The sequence below is a fragment of the Tamandua tetradactyla genome, chromosome 24 (assembly GCF_023851605.1).
Source record: "Tamandua tetradactyla isolate mTamTet1 chromosome 24, mTamTet1.pri, whole genome shotgun sequence".
NCBI lineage: Eukaryota > Metazoa > Chordata > Mammalia > Pilosa > Myrmecophagidae > Tamandua > Tamandua tetradactyla.
Genome location: NC_135350.1, coordinates 53,082,280 through 53,104,471, shown reverse-complemented (window position 1 = coordinate 53,104,471; position 22,192 = coordinate 53,082,280). Strand labels below are relative to the sequence as shown.

Below are 22,192 nucleotides of genomic sequence, written 5' to 3'. Positions count from 1 at the left end.
CTTTAATCTCCGTGATATCAGCTATTTTCCTATTTATTCTTTCAAATTCCTCTTTATGCTCTTCTGGTATCTTCTTGATCTCCTTTGTCATTAGCCAACCCACTGATTTTATTTAGTAAAGTTATATAAACATCTCTTGATTAGTTGTTCCAAAGTCTGTGTGTCCTCTGGTGTTTTAATTTGGTCCTTAGACTGGGCTGTATCTGTCTACATCTTGATATGCTTAGTGATCTTCTGTTGACTTCATGGCATGTAAATATCTTGATAGGGTTACTTTGGATGTTGATTTCTTTCAGTAGTCTAAAGCTTTATATTTGCGGGATAGTTGTGGAGCAGGATGCAGGACATGGGGAAAGTCACAACAGTCCAATGGCAGGTTGCGATGCAGGTATGTGCACAGATTGGGGGTTCTACTTTTGTACCCTGGAGTGTGGGTGAGGGTTACAGGGTTGTGGATGTGTGGTGTGGGAGCTATGGGGGCGAGGTGCAGCTCAGGCAGGCCTTTGGAGCACAGGCACAGGGTGTGGCATGGAAGACACAGAAATAGGGTGTGGCAGGAGGCGGATGGGGGGACTAAACAGCTGTGCTGGAGCTGATATGTGAGCAGGATGCTGATATGTGAGCAGGGCATGTGAAGCATGTGGGTCGTGTGTGGCAGGGTGTGGGATACAGGGCATAGGGAGGTTGGAGTGTGGGTGTATCCTTGTGCAGGGGGTGGGGTCCCGGGGGCCTGGATATGGATGCTTGTTTAGGGGTAGGGCACAGGTCACAGAGGTTGTGGGATGTGTGTCAGGAGTGGGTAATGACAGATGGGTCGGCTCTGGGACAGATCTGCAGGTACAGGAGTGGGGTGGGATGGTGTTGCTCACTTGTGCAAGGCAGAGACTATGTGTCAGAGATGTGCTCAAGAGCTCCTGCCAGGTGTGGGAGAAGGTACTTTGCCATGGGATGAGACAAGGGTGTGTGCACATGTGTGGGGTGGGGGGTGGGAGGTAGGGGTCAAGAGGTCCTTGCACAGATAGGTGGGTGCCTGGCAGGAAGAATGTGGCTGTGCTGGTGCATGCATCTGGGGGACAGGGTCCTGGTGTGTGCAAGTCAGTGGGGGCAGGGATCTGGTGTGCATGTGTGCAGAGCTCAGGGACAGCAGAATGGGATTGTCCTTGTGTGGGCTGGGGCCAGGTGTGGCCTGGATGTACTGGTCAGCACTTTCCCAGAGCTAACGGCACGTGCACACATCTAGGGGTTGGATGTTGATGTGTGCTTGAGCAGAGCTGGGGTTGGGGGGTCTCAACAGGGTTGAGTGACTGTATGGGCTGGGTGTGGGTGTGGCCCGAGTATGAAGGTGAATACCTGCAGCCCAGATGCTCAGGTGACTGCCTGTAGGGAACAAAGACAGGGAGGTAGGAGTCAAGGGGCTGGCTGCATACGGATCTCGGGACGTTTGGGGTGAGACTGTGTGCTTGTGTAGGAAAGGTGTGTTGGGCTAGGAAAGGCTTGTGCACCTGAGTGGTGTGGGGCTGTGGGGCAGGGATGGATGGGAAGGGGTTTTGGGGTGGAGGTGCTTGGAGTGTAGTATAGGGGCAAGTGATGGGGTTTAGGTGCTTGGGGTGTGAGGAGAGTCGCAGGGCAGGGGCAGCACATGTGAGATTAGTGCATTCAAGGAAGCAGCTTGACTTAGTTCCTTGTCCCTGCCTTCCCATCCATGTACTCCTGACAGCTCCGGGCCTCCGTTTGGAAAGGGGCACATTAGGCTGTTTGAATTAGCTGGCCAATCTTCAGTTCTCATGTCTTACTTCTTCTGCTTTTTCAACCAGGGACTCCCTTTGTGGTATAGAAGACCCTCCCAGGTCACTTACACCCTGGAATCGCTCTCATCGTCTTTTTTCTGTCCCTTCTCTGGTTGTTCCCTTCTCTCTCTTTTTATCCTTTGTATTATCATTAGTGGTATTCTTCAATTCTGTGCCTTCCTCCATACCTCCCTCTCCTGTCTTTTTGTTCCAACTGATAGGGCTCCCTTTAGTATTTCTTCTAAGGCAGGTCTCTTGTTGATTAGTTCTCTCAATCTTTGTTCGTCTTTGAAAAGTTAAATCTCTCCTCAGTTTTAAAGGATTAGTTGGCTGGATAAAGAATTCTTGGCTGAAAGCTTTTCTTCTCATTGAGTGTCTTAAATATAGCATACCACTGCCTTCTTTCTTCCATGGTGCCTGTTGAGTGGCATGTAGACAAAAGATTGCTTTTCTCATGCTGCTTTCAGTACTTTGTTTCTCTTCAACATTTGACGGTTTGATTAGTCAAATAGTTTGATTAGTATTATGTCTTACAGTAAGCCTATTCCAGTTTATTCTATTGGGAGTTCACTGTGCCTCTTTGATTTGCATATTTATGTCTTTTATAAGGGTTAGGATGTTTTCCTTGATTTTATCTTCAACTAACTTTCCCAGCCTTTATTCTCTCTTCTCCTTCTGGGACACCAGTAATTTTTATATTTGTGTGCCTCTTATTGCCAATCTTTTCCCTTAAGATCCAGTTCCATTTTTTTCCATCTTTCTTGTCGTTTGTATGCTCCAGTTCAATTGTTCTGTGTTCTAGCTCACTTATTATTCCTTTTGCTTCTTTCATTCTGCTATTGTTTGTCTCTGGTATGTTTCCAATTTGGTCTATGTTATCTTTCATTTCTGTGAAATTTGCCATTTTCCTAGTTAATCTTTTGAATTCTTTTTAATCCTCTTTCTGATATCCTTTTTTCTTTATGATTACCCTTAATTCCATATTCTGTGTCCCCTCTGAAAGTTTGATTCGGTCATTTGAGTGGGGCATTTCTGCTTGTATCTTCAGGTTCTTGTGATTTTCTGTTCTGTTTGGGGCATTTGATTATCTTAATAAGGTTTCCCTCACTCATCTAAAATTTTGTATTGGTTTTGGGTTTAAGGTTTCCTTTTGCACTTGATTTGTCAGTTATTCCCTGCCAAACCAAGGTCTGGATCTCATGTAGGAGACATAATTCAACTTGACAGTCTATTAAAAGCTAGGCCAGGGTGCACAGTTATCTAGTGGTAGAACAGCCGCCCACCACATGGGAGACTAGGGCTCGCTTCACAATCCATGCACTATCCGAAAAAGAAAAAAATTATAATAATAATAAAGTAAAATAATAATATTATATAATTATAATAATTTTATAATAAACATTATAAAGATCAACAACAGCAATAACAAAACACACATCAACAGTAGTAGGCACCAGAGCCAGAAAGAGACACAACACCCAAGTTATAATGGAGTGAACTCATGCTGGTGCCCACCAAAAGGAGAAAAAATTTAAGAAAAAAAAGACTAATAAAAATAAATATAATAAAATTACAGGTAAAATAGAAATAAAAATAATCATTAAAAATATAAAATAAAAAATATATATATATAAAATATATAAATAAAAATATAAAATAAAAAACAACAGTACTTCTAATAAAAATGTATACATAGAAAAAGTATATTAAAAGAGAAAACGGAGTTCCGGAGAAGATGGCGGCTTAGTAAGATGCGCGGATCTTAGTTTCTTCTCCAGGACAGCTACTAGGGGAGTAGAAACGATACAGAACAGCTCCGAAAGCCACAACAGAGATAAAAAAAGACAGCGTACCCCATCCTGGAATGGCTGACTGGCTGAGAGAAGCCGCTCGGGTGAGATCGCCGAGGCGTGCGGGCTTCACCGGGCGGAGCGGCAAGCGGCCGGAGTCACTCCCTTCCCCCTTCCCGGGCCGGCTGGGAGAATTGGAGAGGCGGTCCCCTGAAACCGCGGCGGCTGGCGCCCACACCACGCGCGGCCCCCCGGACCAACTGAGAGAATTGGATCTGAAATCCCCAGGCCGCGGAGAACGGTGACAGGTGGGGGAGGCCCCTTCCAAACCCGTGACTCCCCGGGAACGTGCACTCTCCCGGGCGGGCCGCTGCCGCTGGCGCCCTCCCGCCACGCTTATCGCCCCGGGCCAACTAGGAAATTCGGACGGGCGCTTTCCCGGGCTGCGGCGGCCAGGAACCCTCCCCGCGTTCGGACCCCGGGCCGGCTGGCACTCTTCCAAGCCACTTCGGCTAGCGAACCTCCCGGACGGCGAGAGTTTTCCAAAGTTAAAGGTCCCACAGCACCTTTTACTGGTGGGACCCGCAGACAAAAGTGTGCCACGAGCGCCACCTACTGGGCAGGATAAGAAAAACAGAACCCAGAGATTTCACAGAAAAATCTTCCAAACTTTTGGATCCAATACCCAGGGAAATCTGTCTAAATGCACAGACGCCAACAGAAGATAACGGATCACGCTCAAATAATTGAAAACATGGCCCAGTCAAAGGAACAAACCAGTAGTTCAAATGAGATACAGGAGCTGAGAAAACTAATGCTGAGGCGGGCCGCGGTGGCTCAGCGGGCAAAGTGCTTGCCTGCTATGCCGGAGGACCTCGGTTCGATTCCCGGCCCCAGCCCATGTAACAAAAACGGAGAAACAGAATACAGTAAAACAAGAAAATGTTTAAAAATGTTTCCCTTTCTTCCTTCCTTCCTTCCTTCTATCCTTCCTTCCTTCTAAAAAAAAAAAAAAAAAAAAAAAAAAAAAAAAAAAAAACTAATGCTGAATATACGAACAGAAATGGAAAACCTCTTCAAAAACGAAATCGATAAATTGAGGGAGGACATGAAGAAGACATGGGCTGAACAAAAAGAAGAAATAGAAAAACTGAAAAAACAAATCACAGAACTTAGGGAAGTGAAGGACAAAGAGGAAAAGATGGAAAAAACAATGGATACCTACAATGATAGATTCAAAGAGACAGAAGATAGAATTAGTGATTTGCAGGATGGAACATCTGAATTCCAAAAACAAATAGAAACTATTGGGAAAAGAATGGAAAAATTTGAACAGGGTATCAGGGAACTCAAGGACAATATGAAGTGCACAAATATACGTGTTGTGGGTGTCCCAGAAGGAGAAGAGAAGGGAAAAGGAGGAGAAAAACTAATGGAAGAAATTTTCACTGAAAATTTCCCAACTCTTATGAAAGACCTAAAATTACAGATCCAAGAAATGCAGCACACCCCAAAGAGATTAGACCCAAATAGGCGTTCTCCAAGACACTTACTAGTTAGAATGTCAGAGGTCAAAGAGAAAGAGAGGATCTTGAAAGCAGCGAGAGAGAAGCAATCCATCACATACAAGGGAAACCCAATAAGACTATGTGTAGATTTCTCAGCAGAAACCATGGAGGCTAGAAGACAGTGGGATGATATATTTAAATTACTAAAAGAGAAAAACTGCCAACCAAGACTCCTATATCCAGCAAAATTGTCCTTCAAAAATGAGGGAGAAATGAAAACATTCTCAGACAAAAAGTCACTGAGAGAATTTGTGACCAAGAGACCAGCTCTGCAAGAAATACTAAAGGGAGCACTAGAGTCAGAAACGAAAAGACAGAAGAGAGAGGTATGGAGTAAAGTGTAGAAAGAAGGAAAGTCAGATATGATATATATAATACAAAAGGCAAAACGGTAGAGGAAAATATTATCCAAACAGTAATAACACTAAATGTTAATGGACTGAATTCCCCAATCAAAAGACATAGAATGGCAGAATGGATTAAAAAACAGGATCCTTCTATATGCTGTCTACAGGAAACACATCTTAGACCCAAAGATAAACACAGGTTGAAAGTGAAAGGTTGGGAAAAGATATTTCATGCAAATAACAACCAGAAAATAGCAGGAGTGGCTATACTAATATCCAACAAGTTAGACTTCAAACGTAAAACAGTTAAAAGAGACAAAGAAGGACACTATCTACTAATAAAAGGAGCAATTAAACAGGAAGACATAACAATCATAAATATTTACGCACTGAACCAGAATGCCCCAAAATACGTGAGGAATACACCGCAAACACTGAAAAGGGAAATAGACACAAATACCATAATAGTTGGAGACTTCAATTCCCCACTCTCATCAATGGACAGAACATCTAGACAGAGGATCAATAAAGAAATAGAGAATCTGAATATTACTATAAAGGAGCTAGACTTAACAGACATTTATAGGACATTAAATCCCACAACAGCAGGATACACCTTTTTCTCAAGTGCGCATGGATCATTCTCAAAGATAGACCATATTCTGGGTCACAAAGCAAGTCTTAACAAATTTAAAAAGATTGAAATCATACACAACACTTTCTCGGATCATAAAGGAATGAAGTTGGAAATCAATAATAGGCGGAATGCCAGAAAATTCACAAATACGTGGAGGCTCAACAACACACTCTTAAACAACGAGTGGGTCAAAGAAGAAATTGCAAGAGAAATTAGTAAATACCTCGAGGCAAATGAAAATGAAAACACAACATATCAAAACTTATGGGATGCAGCAAAGGCAGTGCTAAGAGGGAAATTTATTGCCCTAAATGCCTATATCAGAAAAGAAGAAAAGGCAAAAATGCAGGAATTAACTGTCCAGTTGGAAGAACTGGAGAAAGAACAGCAAACTAATCCCAAAGCAAGCAAAAGGAAAGAAATAACAAAGATCAGAGCAGAAATAAATGAAATTGAAAACATGAACACAATAGAGAAAATCAATAAGACCAGAAGTTGGTTCTATGAGAAAATCAATAAGATTGATGGGCCCTTAGCAAGATTGACAAAAAGAAGAAGAGAGAGGATGCAAATGAATAAGATCAGAAATGGAAGAGGAGACATAACTACTGACCTCACAGAAATAAAGGAGGTAATAACAGGATACTATGAACAACTTTACGCTAATAAATACAACAATTTAGATGAAATGGATGGGTTCCTGGAAAGACATGTACAACCAACTTTGACTCAAGAAGACATAGATGACCTCAACAAACCAATCACAAGTAAAGAAATTGAATTAGTCATTCAAAAGCTTCCTAAAAAGAAAAGTCCAGGACCAGATGGCTTCACATGTGAATTCTACCAAACGTTCCAGAAAGAATTAGTACCAATTCTCCTCAAACTCTTCAAAAAAATCGAAGTGGAGGGAAAACTACCTAATTCATTCTATGAAGCCAACATCACCCTGATACCAAAACCAGGCAAAGATATTACAAAAAAAGAAAACTGCAGACCAATCTCTCTAATGAATATAGATTCAAAAATCCTCAATAAAATTCTAGCAAATCATATCCAACAACACATTAAAAGAATTATACATCATGACCAAGTAGGATTCATCCCAGGTATGCAAGGATGGTTCAACATAAGAAAATCAATTAAGGTAATACACCATATCAACAAATCAAAGCAGAAAAATCACATGATCATCTCAATTGATGCAGAGAAGGCATTCGACAAGATTCAACATCCTTTCCTGTTGAAAACACTTCAAAAGATAGGAATACAAGGGAACTTCCTTAAAATGATAGAGGGAATATATGAAAAACCCACAGCTAATATCATCCTCAATGGGGAAAAATTGAAAACTTTCCCCCTAAGATCAGGAACAAGACAAGGATGTCCACTATCACCACTATTATTCAACATTGTGTTGGAGGTTCTAGCCAGAGCAATTAGACAAGAAAAAGAAATACAAGGCATCAAAATTGGAAAGGAAGAAGTAAAACTATCACTGTTTGCAGACGATATGATACTATACGTCCAAAACCCGGAAAAATCCACAACAAAACTACTAGAGCTAATAAATGAATACAGCAAAGTAGCAGGTTATAAGATCAACATTCAAAAATCTGTAGCATTTCTATACACTAGTAATGAACAAGCTGACAGGGAAATCAAGAAACGAATCCCATTTACAATTGCAACTAAAAGAATAAAATACCTAGGAATAAATTTAACTAAAGAGACAAAAAACCTATATAAAGAAAACTACAAAAAACTGTTAAAAGAAATCACAGAAGACCTAAATAGATGGAAGGGCATACCGTGTTCATGGATTGGAAGACTAAATATAGTTAAGATGTCAATCCTACCTAAATTGATTTACAGATTCAATGCAATACCAATCAAAATCCCAACAACTTATTTTTCAGAAATAGAAAAACCAATAAACAAATTTATCTGGAAGGGCAGGGTGCCCCAAATTGCTAAAAACATCTTGAGGAAAAAAAACGAAGCTGGAGGTCTCGTGCTGCCTGACTTTAAGGCATATTATGAAGCCACAGTGATCAAAACAGCATGGCATTGGCATAAAGATAGATACATCGACCAATGGAATCGAATAGAGTGCTCAGATATAGACCCTCTCATCTATGGACATTTGATCTTTGATAAGGCAGTCAAGCCAACTCACCTGGGACAGAACAGTCTCTTCAATAAATGGTGCCTAGAGAACTGGATATCCATATGCAAAAGAATGAAAGAAGACCCATGTCTCACACCCTATACAAAAGTTAACTCAAAATGGATCAAAGATCTAAACATTAGGTCTAAGACCATAAAACAGTTAGAGGAAAATGTTGGGAGATATCTTATGGATCTTACAACTGGAGGCGGTTTTATGGACCTTAAACCTAAAGCAAGAACACTGAAGAAGGAAATAAATAAATGGGAGCTCCTCAAAATTAAACACTTTTGTGCATCAAAGAACTTCATCAAGAAAGTAGAAAGACAGCCTACACAATGGGAGACAATATTTGGAAATGACAGATCAGATAAAGGTCTAGTATCCAGAATTTATAAAGAGATTGTTCATCTCAACAACAAAAAGACAGCCAACCCAATTACAAAATGGGAAAAAGACTTGAACAGACACCTATCAGAAGAGGAAATACAAACGGCCAAAAGGCTCATGAAGAGATGCTCAACGTCCCTGGCCATTAGAGAAATGCAAATCAAAACCACAATGAGATATCATCTCACACCCACCAGAATGGCCATTATCAACAAAACAGAAAATGACAAGTGCTGGAGAGGATGCGGAGAAAGAGGCACACTTATCCACTGTTGGTGGGAATGTCAAATGGTGCAACCACTATGGAAGGCAGTTTGGCGGTTCCTCAAAAAGCTGAATATAGAATTGCCATACGAACCAGCAATTCCGTTGCTGGGAATCTACTCAAAGGACTTAAGGGCAAAGACACAAATGGACATTTGCACACCAATGTTTATAGCAGCATTATTTACAATTGCAAAGAGATGGAAACAGCCGAAATCTCCATCAACAGAAGAGTGGCTAAACAAACTCTGGTACATACATACGATGGAATACTATGCAGCTTTAAGACAGGATAATCTTATGAAGCATGTAATAACATGGATGGACCTAGAGAACATTATGCTGAGTGAGTCTAGCCAAAAACTAAAGGACAAATACTGTATGGTCCCACTGATGTGAACAGACATTCGAGAATAAATTTGGAATGTGTCATTGGTAACAGAGTCCAGCAGGAGGTAGAAACAGGGTAAGATAATGGGCAATTGGAGTTGAAGGGATACAGACGGTGTAACAGGACTAGATACAAAAACTCAAAAATGGACAGCACAATAATATCTAATTGTAAAGTAATCAAGTTAAAACACTGAATGAAGCTGCATCTGAGCTATAGGTTTTTGTTTTGTTTTGTTTTGTTTTGTTTTGATTTTACTATTATTACTTTTATTTTTTTCCCTATATTAACATTCTATATCTTTTTCGGTTATGTTGCTAGTTCTTCTAAACCGATGCAAATGTACTAAGAAACGATGATCATGCATCTATGTGATGATGTTAAGAATTACTGATTGCATATGTAGAATGGTATGATTTCTAAATGTTGGGTTAATTTCTTTTTTTCCGTTAATTAAAAAAAAAAAAAAAGAGAAGGGGTAATTGGAGCTGAAGGGATACAGACTGTACAACGGGACTGGATATAAAAACTCAGAAGTGGACAGCAGAATACTACCCAATTGTAATGCAATTTTGTTAAAACACTGAATGAAGCTGCATGTGAGGTATAGGTTTTTTGTTTTTTTTTTTTCTCTTTCTATTATTGTTTTAATTCTTATTCTGTTGTCTTTTTATTTCTTTTTCTAAATCGATGCAAATGTACTAAGAAATGATGAATATGCAACTATGTGATGTTATTAAGAATTACTGATGGTACATGTAGAATGGAATGATTTCTAATTGTTTTGTTAATTCTTTTTTTAATTAATAAAAAAAATAAAAAATAAAAAAAATAAAAAATAAAAAATAAAAATAAAAAAAGAGAAAAAGAAAAAAGAATATTATGAAAAACATAAATACCTAGACAGATAGGGAGTTAGCCTGGCAGGACTTACCCTTCTCACCAGCAGGTGGCAATCCTGAGGCACCTCCTCCCTCAGGCCCATACCTCTCAGACTGCCGGAGCTCAAAGATGGCGTGCTCAGCAGTGGAGCTGCTCCTGGCCTGCAGTGGCCGGAAGGCTGGTCCCAGCCCTCAGAACTGGGGGATCAGTCAGCACCTAGGGGATCAATTGACCCTCAGTGCTTGGTGCCTTACAGATCTGCCAGAGACTCTGCCCACGGGGGCTGCTATTCTGAGCACACAGCTGAGCAATTGTTCCCAGTCCCAGAGGCCCAGTTTCCTGTGGTGGAAGATCAGGTCTGCCTCCAGGCTCCCCATGGGCACTATAGACTACAGTTCCATTAGGGAGGTTTCCCTAGCCAGTGGCTAAGGCAGACTGGCACAGAGATTGATCAGTTCTCTCCAATCTGCACCTCCCCTCATGCTGCAGCCCACCTCCAGTGATTACGGTTGATTGACCCACTCTGCTGTCCCTATCGTGATCCTACCACCTTTCTCTTTCCCAAAATACTCTAGAGACTATCTTTGTTTACTCACGCCCTGGGACCGAAGTCTTGGTCATTTTCTACCCGTTTCCTATCTTGTTCCATGGAGCAGGAGTGAACCCAATCCACTCCATCCCTCTATGTTCCCAGAAGTTCTCCTCCTTTTTTAGTATAGACATGCAGGGCAATAAATTTCCCTCTCAGCACTGCCTTTGCTGTATCCCATAAGTTTTGATATGTCGTATTCTCATTTTCATTTGTCTTGAGATATTTTCTGACTTCTCTCGTAATTTCCTCCTAGATCCACTGATTGTTTAAGAGTGTGTTGTTTAACCTCCATAGATTTGTGAATTTTCCAGACCTTCACCTGTAATTTCCAGCTTCATTAAATTTTGATCAGAGAAATGGCTTTGTACAATTTCGTTTGTTTTAAATTTACTGAGCCCTGTTAGTGACTCAGCATGTGTGGTCTATCCTGGGAATGATCCATAAGCACTTGAAAAGAATGTATATCGTACTGTTGTGGGTGCAGTGTTCTGTAAATGTTTGTCAAATCTATTTCATTCATCATATTATTCAAGGTCTTTGTTTCCTTATTGATCCTCTGTCTAGATGTTCTATCTGTTGATGAGAGTGGCATGTTGAAGTTTCACCTCAACTGTTATTATAGAGATTATTAATAAATTATTATATTATAGAGATAATAAATCTTATTGTAGAGATGTCTATTGCTCCTTTCAGTGTTACCATTGTTTGCCTCATATATGCTGGGGCACCTGGGTAGGTGCATCAATATTAATTATTATTTCTTCTTAGTGGATTGCCCCTTTTATTAGTATATAATGTCCTTCTTTATCTCTTTTAATCATTTTGCATTTAAATTCTATTTTATTAGTATAGCTTCCCCTATTATTTTTTGGTTACTATTTGCCTGAAATATCTCTTTCCACCCTTTCACTTTCAACCTGTTTATGTCCTTGAATATAAAGTGAGTCTCTTGTAGACTGCATATAGATGGATCGTATTTTTTTTAAGCCATTTTACCAGTCTATGTCTTTTGATTGGGGAGTTTAATTCATTAATGTTCAGTGTTATTGCTGTAAAGACATTGCTTTCTTCGACTATTTTATCCTCTGGCTTTTATGTAACATTTTTCTCTCTCTACCCTTTTAGTTACCCTTACAGGTAGTCTTCATTTCTATACTCTCATCTAAACCTCTCTCTCCAGTCTTTTCTATCAGCCTGTAGTATTCTCCTTAGTATTTCACATAGGGATTGTCTCTTGTTAACTCACTTTGTCAGTTTCTGTTTATCTCTGAATATTTTGAAGTCTCCATCTTTTTTGAAGGACATTTTTGCCAGACATAGAGTTCTTGGCAGGCAGTTTTTCTCTTTTAGTTTCTTAATATATCATACCACTGCCTACTTGCCTCCATACTTTCTGTTGAGTAATCTGCATTTAGACTTATCAAGCATCCCTTGTATATGATAAGTTGCTTTCTCTTGCTGCTTCCACAGTTCTTTCTTAGTCTTTGGTATTTGAGTGATTGTCTTGGAGTACATTGCACTTCTTGGACCTGTAAATTGATGTCTTTGAAAAGAAATATTTTACCATATTTCCTCAAACATTCTTCTGCCCTTTTTCCCTCTCTTCTTCTTCTGGGACACCCACAACATAAATATTTATGTGCTACATGCTGTCGTTCAGTTCCCTGAGAGCCTGCTCATTTTTTCCCATTCGTTTCCCTGTTTGTTCTTTTGTGTCTAAGAGTTCAGATGTGCTGTCCTCTAGTTCTCTGATCCTTCTGCTTCTTCAGGTCTGTTGTTGAGTGTCTTCATTATATTTTTTATCTCTTCTATTTTATCTCCTCTTTCATTCCCATAATTTCTGTTATATTTTTTGCATGCTTTTGAATTTTTCCTTATGCTTGCCCACTATCTTCTTTATAGACCTCATCTCTTTTGTCACATTTTCCTTCATCTCATTTGGAAATGAGATTTTCTAAATCTCATTTAATTGATTTAGGAGATTTGTTCTAACATCATCGATTAGTTGTTTCAACTCCTACATCTTGTCTGAAATTGTAGTTTGTTCCTTTGACTGGGCCATATCTTCACATTTCTTATTGTAGTTTGTGATTTTTCGCTGGTGTTTAGGAATCTTATTTCTTGATTAGTTTATTCTGGGGCTTGGTTTCTCCCTCTTGTCTAGGGCTTTCTTGTTGATTGCCTTTGTGTTACAACTCTTCTTTGACACTAGACCTCAAGTGGCTTTGTTTAACTGATCAGAACTTTTTCAGCTTTTATTTATCTGATTCTTGCCCTGCATTTATGGTACAATTTTGGAGATTGCACTATTTGTACAATTGTTTCACCTCCACAAAAGAGCTTGCTTTTCCTTCTTCCTCCTTTGGAAAAGTTGATCTATTTTCTTTTTGTCTCTTTATATTTTTAACACTCCTTTTGTTAACTCTAGCTGCTTTTCCCTGAAGGGCTGATTCTGAGGGGAGGATCTACCTCATTCAGGTTTTCCCAGATGAGACAGGTCCAGTATTCACAAAGTGGTTGAAGATCAATTCTAAAGTGCCCTGGGTGGAGACCTGGCAAGATCCTGATCTTTTCTATGAGGTCTCCTAATTTTTTGCTATCCTGTCCTGCCCAGCAGATGACACTCTTCAGCCAACTGTTCCCCACAGTCCTAAGGTGGTACTGCACCTTTTATTCCCAGCTGACTCCACCTGTGCCAGGTGCATGGTTGAGGCAGAGGCTGCCAACTTCTTTTTGTAGATTGAAACTGTTGCTGGGATCCCAAACCCTGGCATCTGAATCCTCTAAATAACCGCCTCAAATTGGGCTGGGTCCTTCCCACCCCCTTTTCTTGGGGGGAAGAACCACCACCCTTTAGCAACCTGTCTCTGCCACTGAGCGATTATTGTACCTCTTAACCAGCCCTACTTCTGCCTGTGCCCGAGGCAAGACTGAAACGGAGGCTGGCAGCTGCTTTCTTTAATGGGCTGTTTGGAAATACATTAGCTGTTCTCAGAGCTTGAGTCCACCACCCTGAATTTGCCAATCAAGAGCCAAGAGACAGTGCCTGGATTCTGTTCTTTCTCCAAAAGCTATTGACCTATTTAGTGTTTGTTTATTTTGACAGGAACTTAACTCTGGGCTAAAATTAAGGTTTTGGTAGGACTATACTTTTTTCAATGTACTCTAGGGAACAATCTGTTTCCTTGTCTTTTACAGCTTCAGAGGCTACCATCATTCCATGGTTTGTGGTCTCCTTCCTCCATCTTCAAAGCCAGCAACAGAAGGTTGAGTCCTCTTCACATTGCATCTCTTCTGTTCTCTCTTCAGAGCCTGTTCTTTCTTCACTTGTAAAAACACATGTGGTTAGATTAAGCCCATATGGATAATTCAGGATAATCTCTCCATTTCAAGGTCTGATGATTAGCAACCTTAATTGTATCTGCAATCCTAATTCCCTTTGCCCTGTAAAGTAGCATATTCACAGGTCTGGGGATTAGGAGGTAGACCTCTTTGGGAAGCTATTATTATGCCTACCACACTGTATTTTCAAATTCACTAATCTTTCTGCAATGTCTAGTGTCATTATTAATTCCATCCAGTGTACTCTTCAGACTTTCTGTCTTAGCAAGTTTGATTTGTCTATCTCTCTCTCTCTTTTTTTTAATCTTCCATGTTGTTTTAGTTTGCTTTTCTGCAAACTAAAAACAGACATCTAAAAGGGTTGGTTTTTAAGAGTGGAAATGTATTAGCTTACAAGCTTACAGTTTCAAGGTTGAAAAAATGTCCAAATCAAGGCATTGTCAGGTGATGCTTTCTCCGTGAAGACCGGCTTCCGGTGATCCTAGACTCCTCTGTCACATGGCACAACCAACTCCGGCACTTGAAATAAATGTGTTAGACTCTTATAACCACATAGGTTCAGTTAGCCCCTACCTCCTGTATAGTTTTTGGCAGGAGGGTAAATCCCATTCCTGTTACTCCATCTTGGACAGAAAAACATCTCAGGCCTTTTTGAAGTTTCCATCTGGGTTTTGGCATGAATCAGTTTGTTTGTCCCCATCTTGGTTAGAGCTCTGCTTGTTTACTTAATTCTCTCCATGCTCAGCCTTCATCCACGTGCATACTATACATTCCTGTAGTTTTTCCTAAGCTGTGAAGAACCTGGCTTCCTATCTTCTGGCTACCAGCAGTCTTACTACTCATCTTATACTTTTTATAGTAAATCCTTTTATGATAAATCCGATTCTGTTTCACATGACTTGCTTGTTTTGAGTTTTTCAGGCTGACAGATTTCCTTTCTACCGTGAAGGACCTGGAGAAGCTGTCTCATCCTTGGCTCTGAATAGACTCTTCATCAGCCTGTGTAGAGATTCCTGGGGTGATAGATGGCATGATGCCCTCCCAATTTCTAGGTTAATGTATCTTTAATTTGCAGGCTTTCCTGGTGACTTGCTCTTGCCCTAGTAGGAAGAGCTTCTTACCCCTGTGGTGGCCCACTAATTCCTTTTTTTTTCTGAAAACATATAGCACTGGGAAAGTGGAGAATGTACTTTGCAGTGGTCAGCTGTTGCACAAAGTAGTCACAGGCATACTGTAAATGTATAATATGAGAATCATTGGGGGAAAACTTGGTAAGCTGAGAAATATCCCCTGAATTCTTATTCTCCATCATCTTAGGTGATATTTATGTTCTCTATGCACAATACTAATTTTTCAGCAGACGGTCCTGCTGGGGTCCTGAAGTGTGTAAGAGTGGAAGCTCCCCAAACTAAGCAGTGGTCATTTTAGAAAGGGGGAGCCTTTAAGGTATCTAGTATCACCTTGTTCTTCTGTTGAGCTAACTCAGATTCTTTGAACTAGCTCTTGCTAAGCTACCAAAAGGAGAAAGGAAATGAGCTGTATTTGTCTCTAATCAATTTTCTTATATTAAATCACTCTTGAGTTGCTATGATGCACTCAACTGAGTCAATATACATTTTCTCTTTTATATGTTTTTTAACATTTAAAAATACTTTCGTTTATGGGGCTTTTTGTGTTTGTGTGTGTGTATGTGTGGTTTTTGGTTTTTTTTTGTTTTTTTTTTTTGGCATAGGTAGGCTCTGGGGATTGAACCCGGGTTTCTGGCATGGCAGGCAAGAATTCTGCCACTGAGCCTCCTTTGCACCACCATTGTTTATTGTTTTGAATCTATGACTATGAGGAAAATTCCTTTCTTGTACAGTCCCTGCATGGTTTTGGTATCAGTGTAGTATTACACTCATAGAATGAATTGTTGGGTTCGAAAACAAAAAATCTTAAGATTGTGAATTAAGCAAATTATGTTTAGCGTTTCTATTGCATAGTGGAAAATTTCCTGATAATTGCTGGAGAGGTGTCTCTGTTTAACTGAATCCTGTTTGATCCTGCTAGGGTGCCTTCATTCATGGGCATTTGACACCTGGGTGCTAATTGGTTCCTTGTCCTGTTATAAAATAGCCATAGATTTGCTTTCTTAATTTTGCTTCCTAAATATATTAAATTTTATTTTAACTGTTTCAAGTTTGAAGATGTTTCTAAATTTTTCTGTTTTCTCTGAAGGCCTTCATCAATGTGAAGGATATTTGTTCATCTATTATAGTCTTTTGAAAATCTGAAACTCTTTTTCTTCCAAGGATAGGTATTGTCACAGTACAGGAATAGGTTTGTTATTAAAGGCCTATAATAGCTGAAGATTGCTGAATGGACAGGTGAATTTTCTCTAAACTTTTTCAGACTAATCTTAGAATAGAATCATAAATTGTTAGCTTTGGACAGGCCCTTGCAGGTCATTTGAAGTAATCGCTTAGTAAAAACTACAGATAATGAATCTGAATTCCAGAAGCATTACATGTTTTGTAGAAGGTCATACTGCTAGTTGGTGGCTGAGTAATCTGAATACGAAAATGTAATTATTCTGTGGCTTGTATCTCATTAAGTTATGGTTCTGATAGACTAGAACCTGAAAGAGGAGATTACTAATCTCCACAGACCATTTTGAAATCTTTGCTGGGGTAGATTTTTGTCTTACTAATTAAACTTCCTCCTTGTGTTTCAGGACTAAAAACTGATCATTGTGTTGAGAACGTGGGTAAGATATGTTTTAAAGTATTATCTCTATAATGGGAATTTTATCAGTGTTATTTCTCCCAGATATGGGTCAGAGCCACCCTGCCATGCTGTCAGGCCATTATTTTCTCAAGGCTGAGTTGTACTACTGCTACTACATTTTCAGATGAAGAGTCCAGGAACCTCTGCTGCCTGTTACATTTCCTCCCCAGCCTTGCCTGCAGTTATTCTGTCATTCATTACCTTGTCTTGCCCTGGGCATCCAGAGACCATGCCATTCTCACCTAAGTTTATCTTTATAGGAACTTAGAGACTCCTGAATGCCCCTACATCTTCAGCCATTTCCATTGATTCCTATGCAGAGAGTTGGATTCCTTGTTCTTATGTTGAAGTTTTTAGGAAATAACATTTGGGAGACTAATTGAAGAATGATGCTCAAGAGGGAAGGATGGGATGACAGAATGGCAATATGACCAGTCTCAGGTTCCTCTGTTAAAAATTGGAGGATGTAATTAAAAATCATCTTTTTTAGAGTTCTATAAGAAAGATTTGGGAAAACAGGGGATTCTAAGAGTATTCAGGAACAATATTATCATCTAAGCCCAAAAGATTTGAACCAAAATTTCCAGAAAATGCTTTGGCTGATACATTTTCTGGGTGGATCCTTTTGAGAATTTTATTTTTAAAAAGTTTGAAAACAAGGGTCTGTTGGTTCTAGCTGTCTTCCTGATTAGCTTTTCACTGGTCTTTGAGATTAAAATTTTATATTTCTCCTGATCTTCATATTTTACATATATCTTAAATATAAGCCAACTCAAATCTTTATTAATAAGTATATTAAAAAGGATGGGATCTGATATTGACATCTGAACATAATACAATGTAATGAGAATTTGTATTTCAGAAAATTTTCAACCCGTCTATGATGACAACCCTGGTAAGTAAGTTATAATTATTTTGGGGGGTGGGAGGGAGGGGTGCATAGTTCAGGAATCAAACCCAGGTCTCCCGTTTTGTAATTTTTTTTAATAATGCTTACATGGATATTTAACTGTTTCCTGTTTAGGAAATTCAATTTTTAGCTAAAGGAAAAGAGTACTTTGTAAATATGAAGCAGTGATTTGGCAGATAGGAGAAAGCAAAAAAAGAACTTATTCTGGGGCAGTTTACCTACATACAAATGAGAGGGTTGGCTCTCTGGAGATCTGAACAATATGGAAACTTTCTGAGGAGAGGGTGATAGCACCTTAAGAACTAGACCCTCTTATAAGCTCTATTGGTTTCTTAGGCAGAGCACTATATATTCCGTCATTGAGATTAACCTGTGTGACATCAAACATCCATATGAAAACAGACAATTTAGTCACTAACATCTTTCAAATATGCTGATGTTTGGTATTATTTAACTAAAGTGTTTGGGTGATTAACTATATATACATGTACGTATATATTTATTTATACTCCTCCACTTACAGAGATATGACCCAAATCACTTCTTTGCCTTTAAGCCCCTTATTTGCTTGTATTTCTTTGTTCAAAGGGAAAGGATCTGGCCCTTTCTTAAATATGCAATCTAGTTGATATTTGGGAAGATAATTTCTATCCTGATAGAAATGAAGCATTTCATACCCTGGAGGACCTTCTTAACCCCTCTTGTTATTGTCACATCGTACCCACAAGTTCTACTAGTCCCTTCATGGAGTCACCTAATTATTCATGATAGACAATTTTCTGGCCCCTTGAGATCCTCAAGAGACTAGATATATATTTTCTTAGTAAAGGGATCCAGATTAAGATTCCAGCCTGTTAGCCAGCATGTATCTGACCCTGCCTGACACTTAAGTTCAATAGCAATAGTTTGCTGGCTATGCCAAATAGTTCTATATGGCTGTATTATCTGGAAATAGTTTTCCTGCAGGTGTATTAGATCCCAATTCTTTTGTGGCAGCATTAAAACTGATATATTTCTTTTTATAATTTAGGTGAGGGAAACCAGGAGCTTGAAGACCCTGGTAAGACATTTTCATGAACTCTGAGGGTTTACATTTGCAAAACAGCTCCTCTTAGGGGTGGGAGCAGGTGGTATTGGCATGGTAAGTAGCACATTCACTTACTAATTTGGTATATTTGTGACCTTCCTGAGCTTCAGATAGAATTCTTCATAAGAATGACATAATAGCTCTTTGTTTCTGTGTGACAATCTCTGGGTCATCCCAGAGGAGCAGTTAGAGATAGAACATGAGGAATAAATTGTAGAGAACATATTTTCTACTTTAAGTCAGGTGTTACATGGACAAACTCTTGTAAACCATGGTTTTGGGGAATGTTTTCAGGTTTGCTAAAGCTGCTGAAATGCAATATGCCAGAAATAGACTGGCTTTTTTAAAGGGGATTTTTTAGGTTACAAATATGCAATTCTAAGTCACGTGACAAACTCCATATTAAGGCACCAACAAGAGGATACCTTCTCAGAAGAAAAGCAGATGACATCTGGGTACCTCTGTCACATGGGAAGGCACATAGCAATGTCTACTGTCCTTCTCTTCCAGTTTCTGATTTCACAGGTCTCTCTCGGCTTCTGACGTCTCCCGGGGCATTTTCCTTCTACATCTCCAAATGTTTGTGTTCTCCCCAAAATGTTCCTCTGTTAAAGGATTTCAGTAAGTGACTTAAGATCCATGTTGAGTGGGTGGGGTCACCTCTCCATGGAAACAACCTAATCAAATGGTCCCCACAATTGGGTCACATCTTTATCGAAACACCCTAATCAGAAGATCCCGTCCATAGTAAGTCTGCAACCACGAGATTGGATTAAAAGAGCCTTGCTTTTCTGAGGTACTTAACATTTTTAAACCAACACAGAGAGGGTCATAAAAAATAACATTGTTTATTTGTAAATTAAAATGATGAATCTGTGTACTTATTTCTGCATCTAGCAGTCTGAGTTACAGATGTTATTAGCTATACCCATTTGAGTATCTGGTACATTCCAAAATACAGCTCTTCCCCAAGCTAAAAAAATTCATTTTTAATGATAGTACCCAAATGTCCTCAAGGGTGATGGGACAGGAATACACTCTCATAAATTACTGGTTGATTATAAATTGGAACAATTCCGGAAGGAAATTTGATAGTATTTGTACTAGCTTTAAAATGACCATACTTTTGATCCAGTGTGATGTTTAAGTTCATTTGTCAACTTGGCTAGGTTATGGTGTCCAGTTACTTAGTCAAACAAGCACTGGCCTGATTGTTACTCTGAGGGTATTTTGTGGACTTCAAATCATTGTTGAGTTGATTGCGTCTGTGGCAGATTATATCTACAATCAACAAAGGAAATTGCCTTCAGTAGTGAGAGAACTCTCATCTAGTTAGAGGCTTTAAAGGGAGAATTGATTATTTCAGCAGTCAGAAAGAAGAATTTCTATCTTTTCTTCAGTCAGCCAACTTCTTCTTAGGTAATTTAGTGAAACCTTTATTGGAGTTCCCAATTTGGGGCCAGCCCTACAGAATTCAGATCTGCCAATTCCCAAAGTCACATGAACCAATTCATATAATAAATCTCAGTATTTACATATATACATACATACGTATGTTATCTCCTATTGCTTCTGTTTCTCTGGAGAACCTTGATTAATAAATTTTAGTACCAAGAGTAGTTCTAGAGGAACAGAATCTTGAGGATGAAATTTCTGAGTTGATTCTGGTGGTTTTGGAATTGATTCTCTAATCTGATTAGATTCAAAGACACTAATGATTCATTTCGATGATCAAGATGTCACTGATAGTCCATGGCATGAATTGGCAGTAGAAATACACATAATATCACTACTGGATATTGCTATCAAATGCTTATATGAGGAAAGGCTCTGGATAACAGTGTTATTTGATGCTTAACAGAATTTCATGGAGTTAAAAAGGATAATGATATTGGCTGGGGACGAGATCACGGCTTCCAAATTCCCAGCTCAAACACCACATGAAAGGCATGAAAATTTCTATGTGTGCCCTGAAAGAAATTCTTATATAGCATAGCCACAGATGTGAGATTTCTGAAAACCAGAAATCTCTCATTGTGTGTCTGAATTGTAATGTAAATTCCCAACCTTGCTTGGTGTCTGCTGTTAAATGAAGGCATTGTTTGGGAAGGAATGGGATCTCTGAAAAATGGGCTGGTGATGATGTTGGGGACATTGAAACCCTAGATTCTGCTGAGTCTTCTTTGCCAGATAAACTTGTAATGGTCTACCCTCAGAATTCAGCCACACTGCCTCCATGTGAAGAGATTCACTATGCTGTGCCTGATGAATCTGTCACCACCTCTCCTGAGGATACAACCCTCCCACCTCTATTGGAGGAGATTAACCCTGTTACATCAAATGATAATGCAATGGAAAGCCCTGAGATTGCTGGCTTGCAAGACACTAGTTCCTCTCCTGACCCCCCTCACGGCTCCTCTTTTCTTCGGAAACTATAACTAGACTAAATTCCTAACAGGCCCCAAAAGGTGAGGTACAAAGTGTGACCCATGAAGAGGTGTGGTACGCTCCAAAAGGACTACATGATATTTTGTATTTATATAGATAGAAATAAGGAATATATTTTTAGGAATAGATATTAAATTAGATTTGGATAATGGAGGAAGAACATGAAGTTGGATCAAGCTGAATTTATTGATATGGGCTGAAGAAGCAGAGATTCTGGACTCAGTATTTTGGCTTGAAGGGTTAAAAAGGGCTCCAAGAGTTTTTCTCAGGTTGTTGGCTAAAGTGTGGTGGCCTACATTATCGAAGTTGAGATATCAAAACTGCACTGGAAAAAAAAAAATAATAATAAGCATATAGAGGGTCCAATACCATAAATAAAAAGCAACCCACACTAAGATACATCCTTATGAAATTCCAGAACACTGGGGCTAAGGAGAACATGCTGTGAGGTTCTAGAAAGAACATATTTTGTACAAAGAATTAAGAATCAAATTGGCATCACATTTCTCAATACTACTGGCAACTTGAAGACAAATAATCAGTGCCTTCCAAATTCTGAGGAGAAATTATTTCTAATCTAGAATTCTTTATCGAAATAAACTATGAATTGAGTGTGAATGTAGAATAAAGATGTTCTCAGGCAAAAAAAAAAAAAACTGCACTGGTATAAAGTAAATGAGGGAATTCAAAGGCTTAAAGAGATTGGAATATTAGAGTAGTTTTATCTCATGAGACCTGTCCACTCACCCCAGGAATGTTCAGAGGACATATCTTTCCCCACAACTGTGAGAAATAAATTTGTGAGAGAAGTTACATCATCC

At 39.3% G+C, this 22,192-nt stretch overlaps 1 protein-coding gene across 14 annotated transcripts in view; it reads left to right on the top strand.

The window, feature by feature from the left end:
• The window catches only part of ART3 (ADP-ribosyltransferase 3 (inactive)), a 206,292-nt gene that overhangs the window by 163,174 nt on the left and 20,926 nt on the right, over positions 1-22,192 (top strand). For all 14 annotated transcript variants that reach the window (XM_077143125.1, XM_077143124.1, XM_077143126.1 and 11 more), the window contains 3 exons: positions 16,874-16,906; positions 17,789-17,821; positions 18,867-18,896. In XM_077143125.1, the coding sequence (XP_076999240.1) occupies positions 16,874-16,906; positions 17,789-17,821; positions 18,867-18,896 (96 nt within the window). The remainder of the gene's footprint in view (positions 1-16,873; positions 16,907-17,788; positions 17,822-18,866; positions 18,897-22,192) is intronic.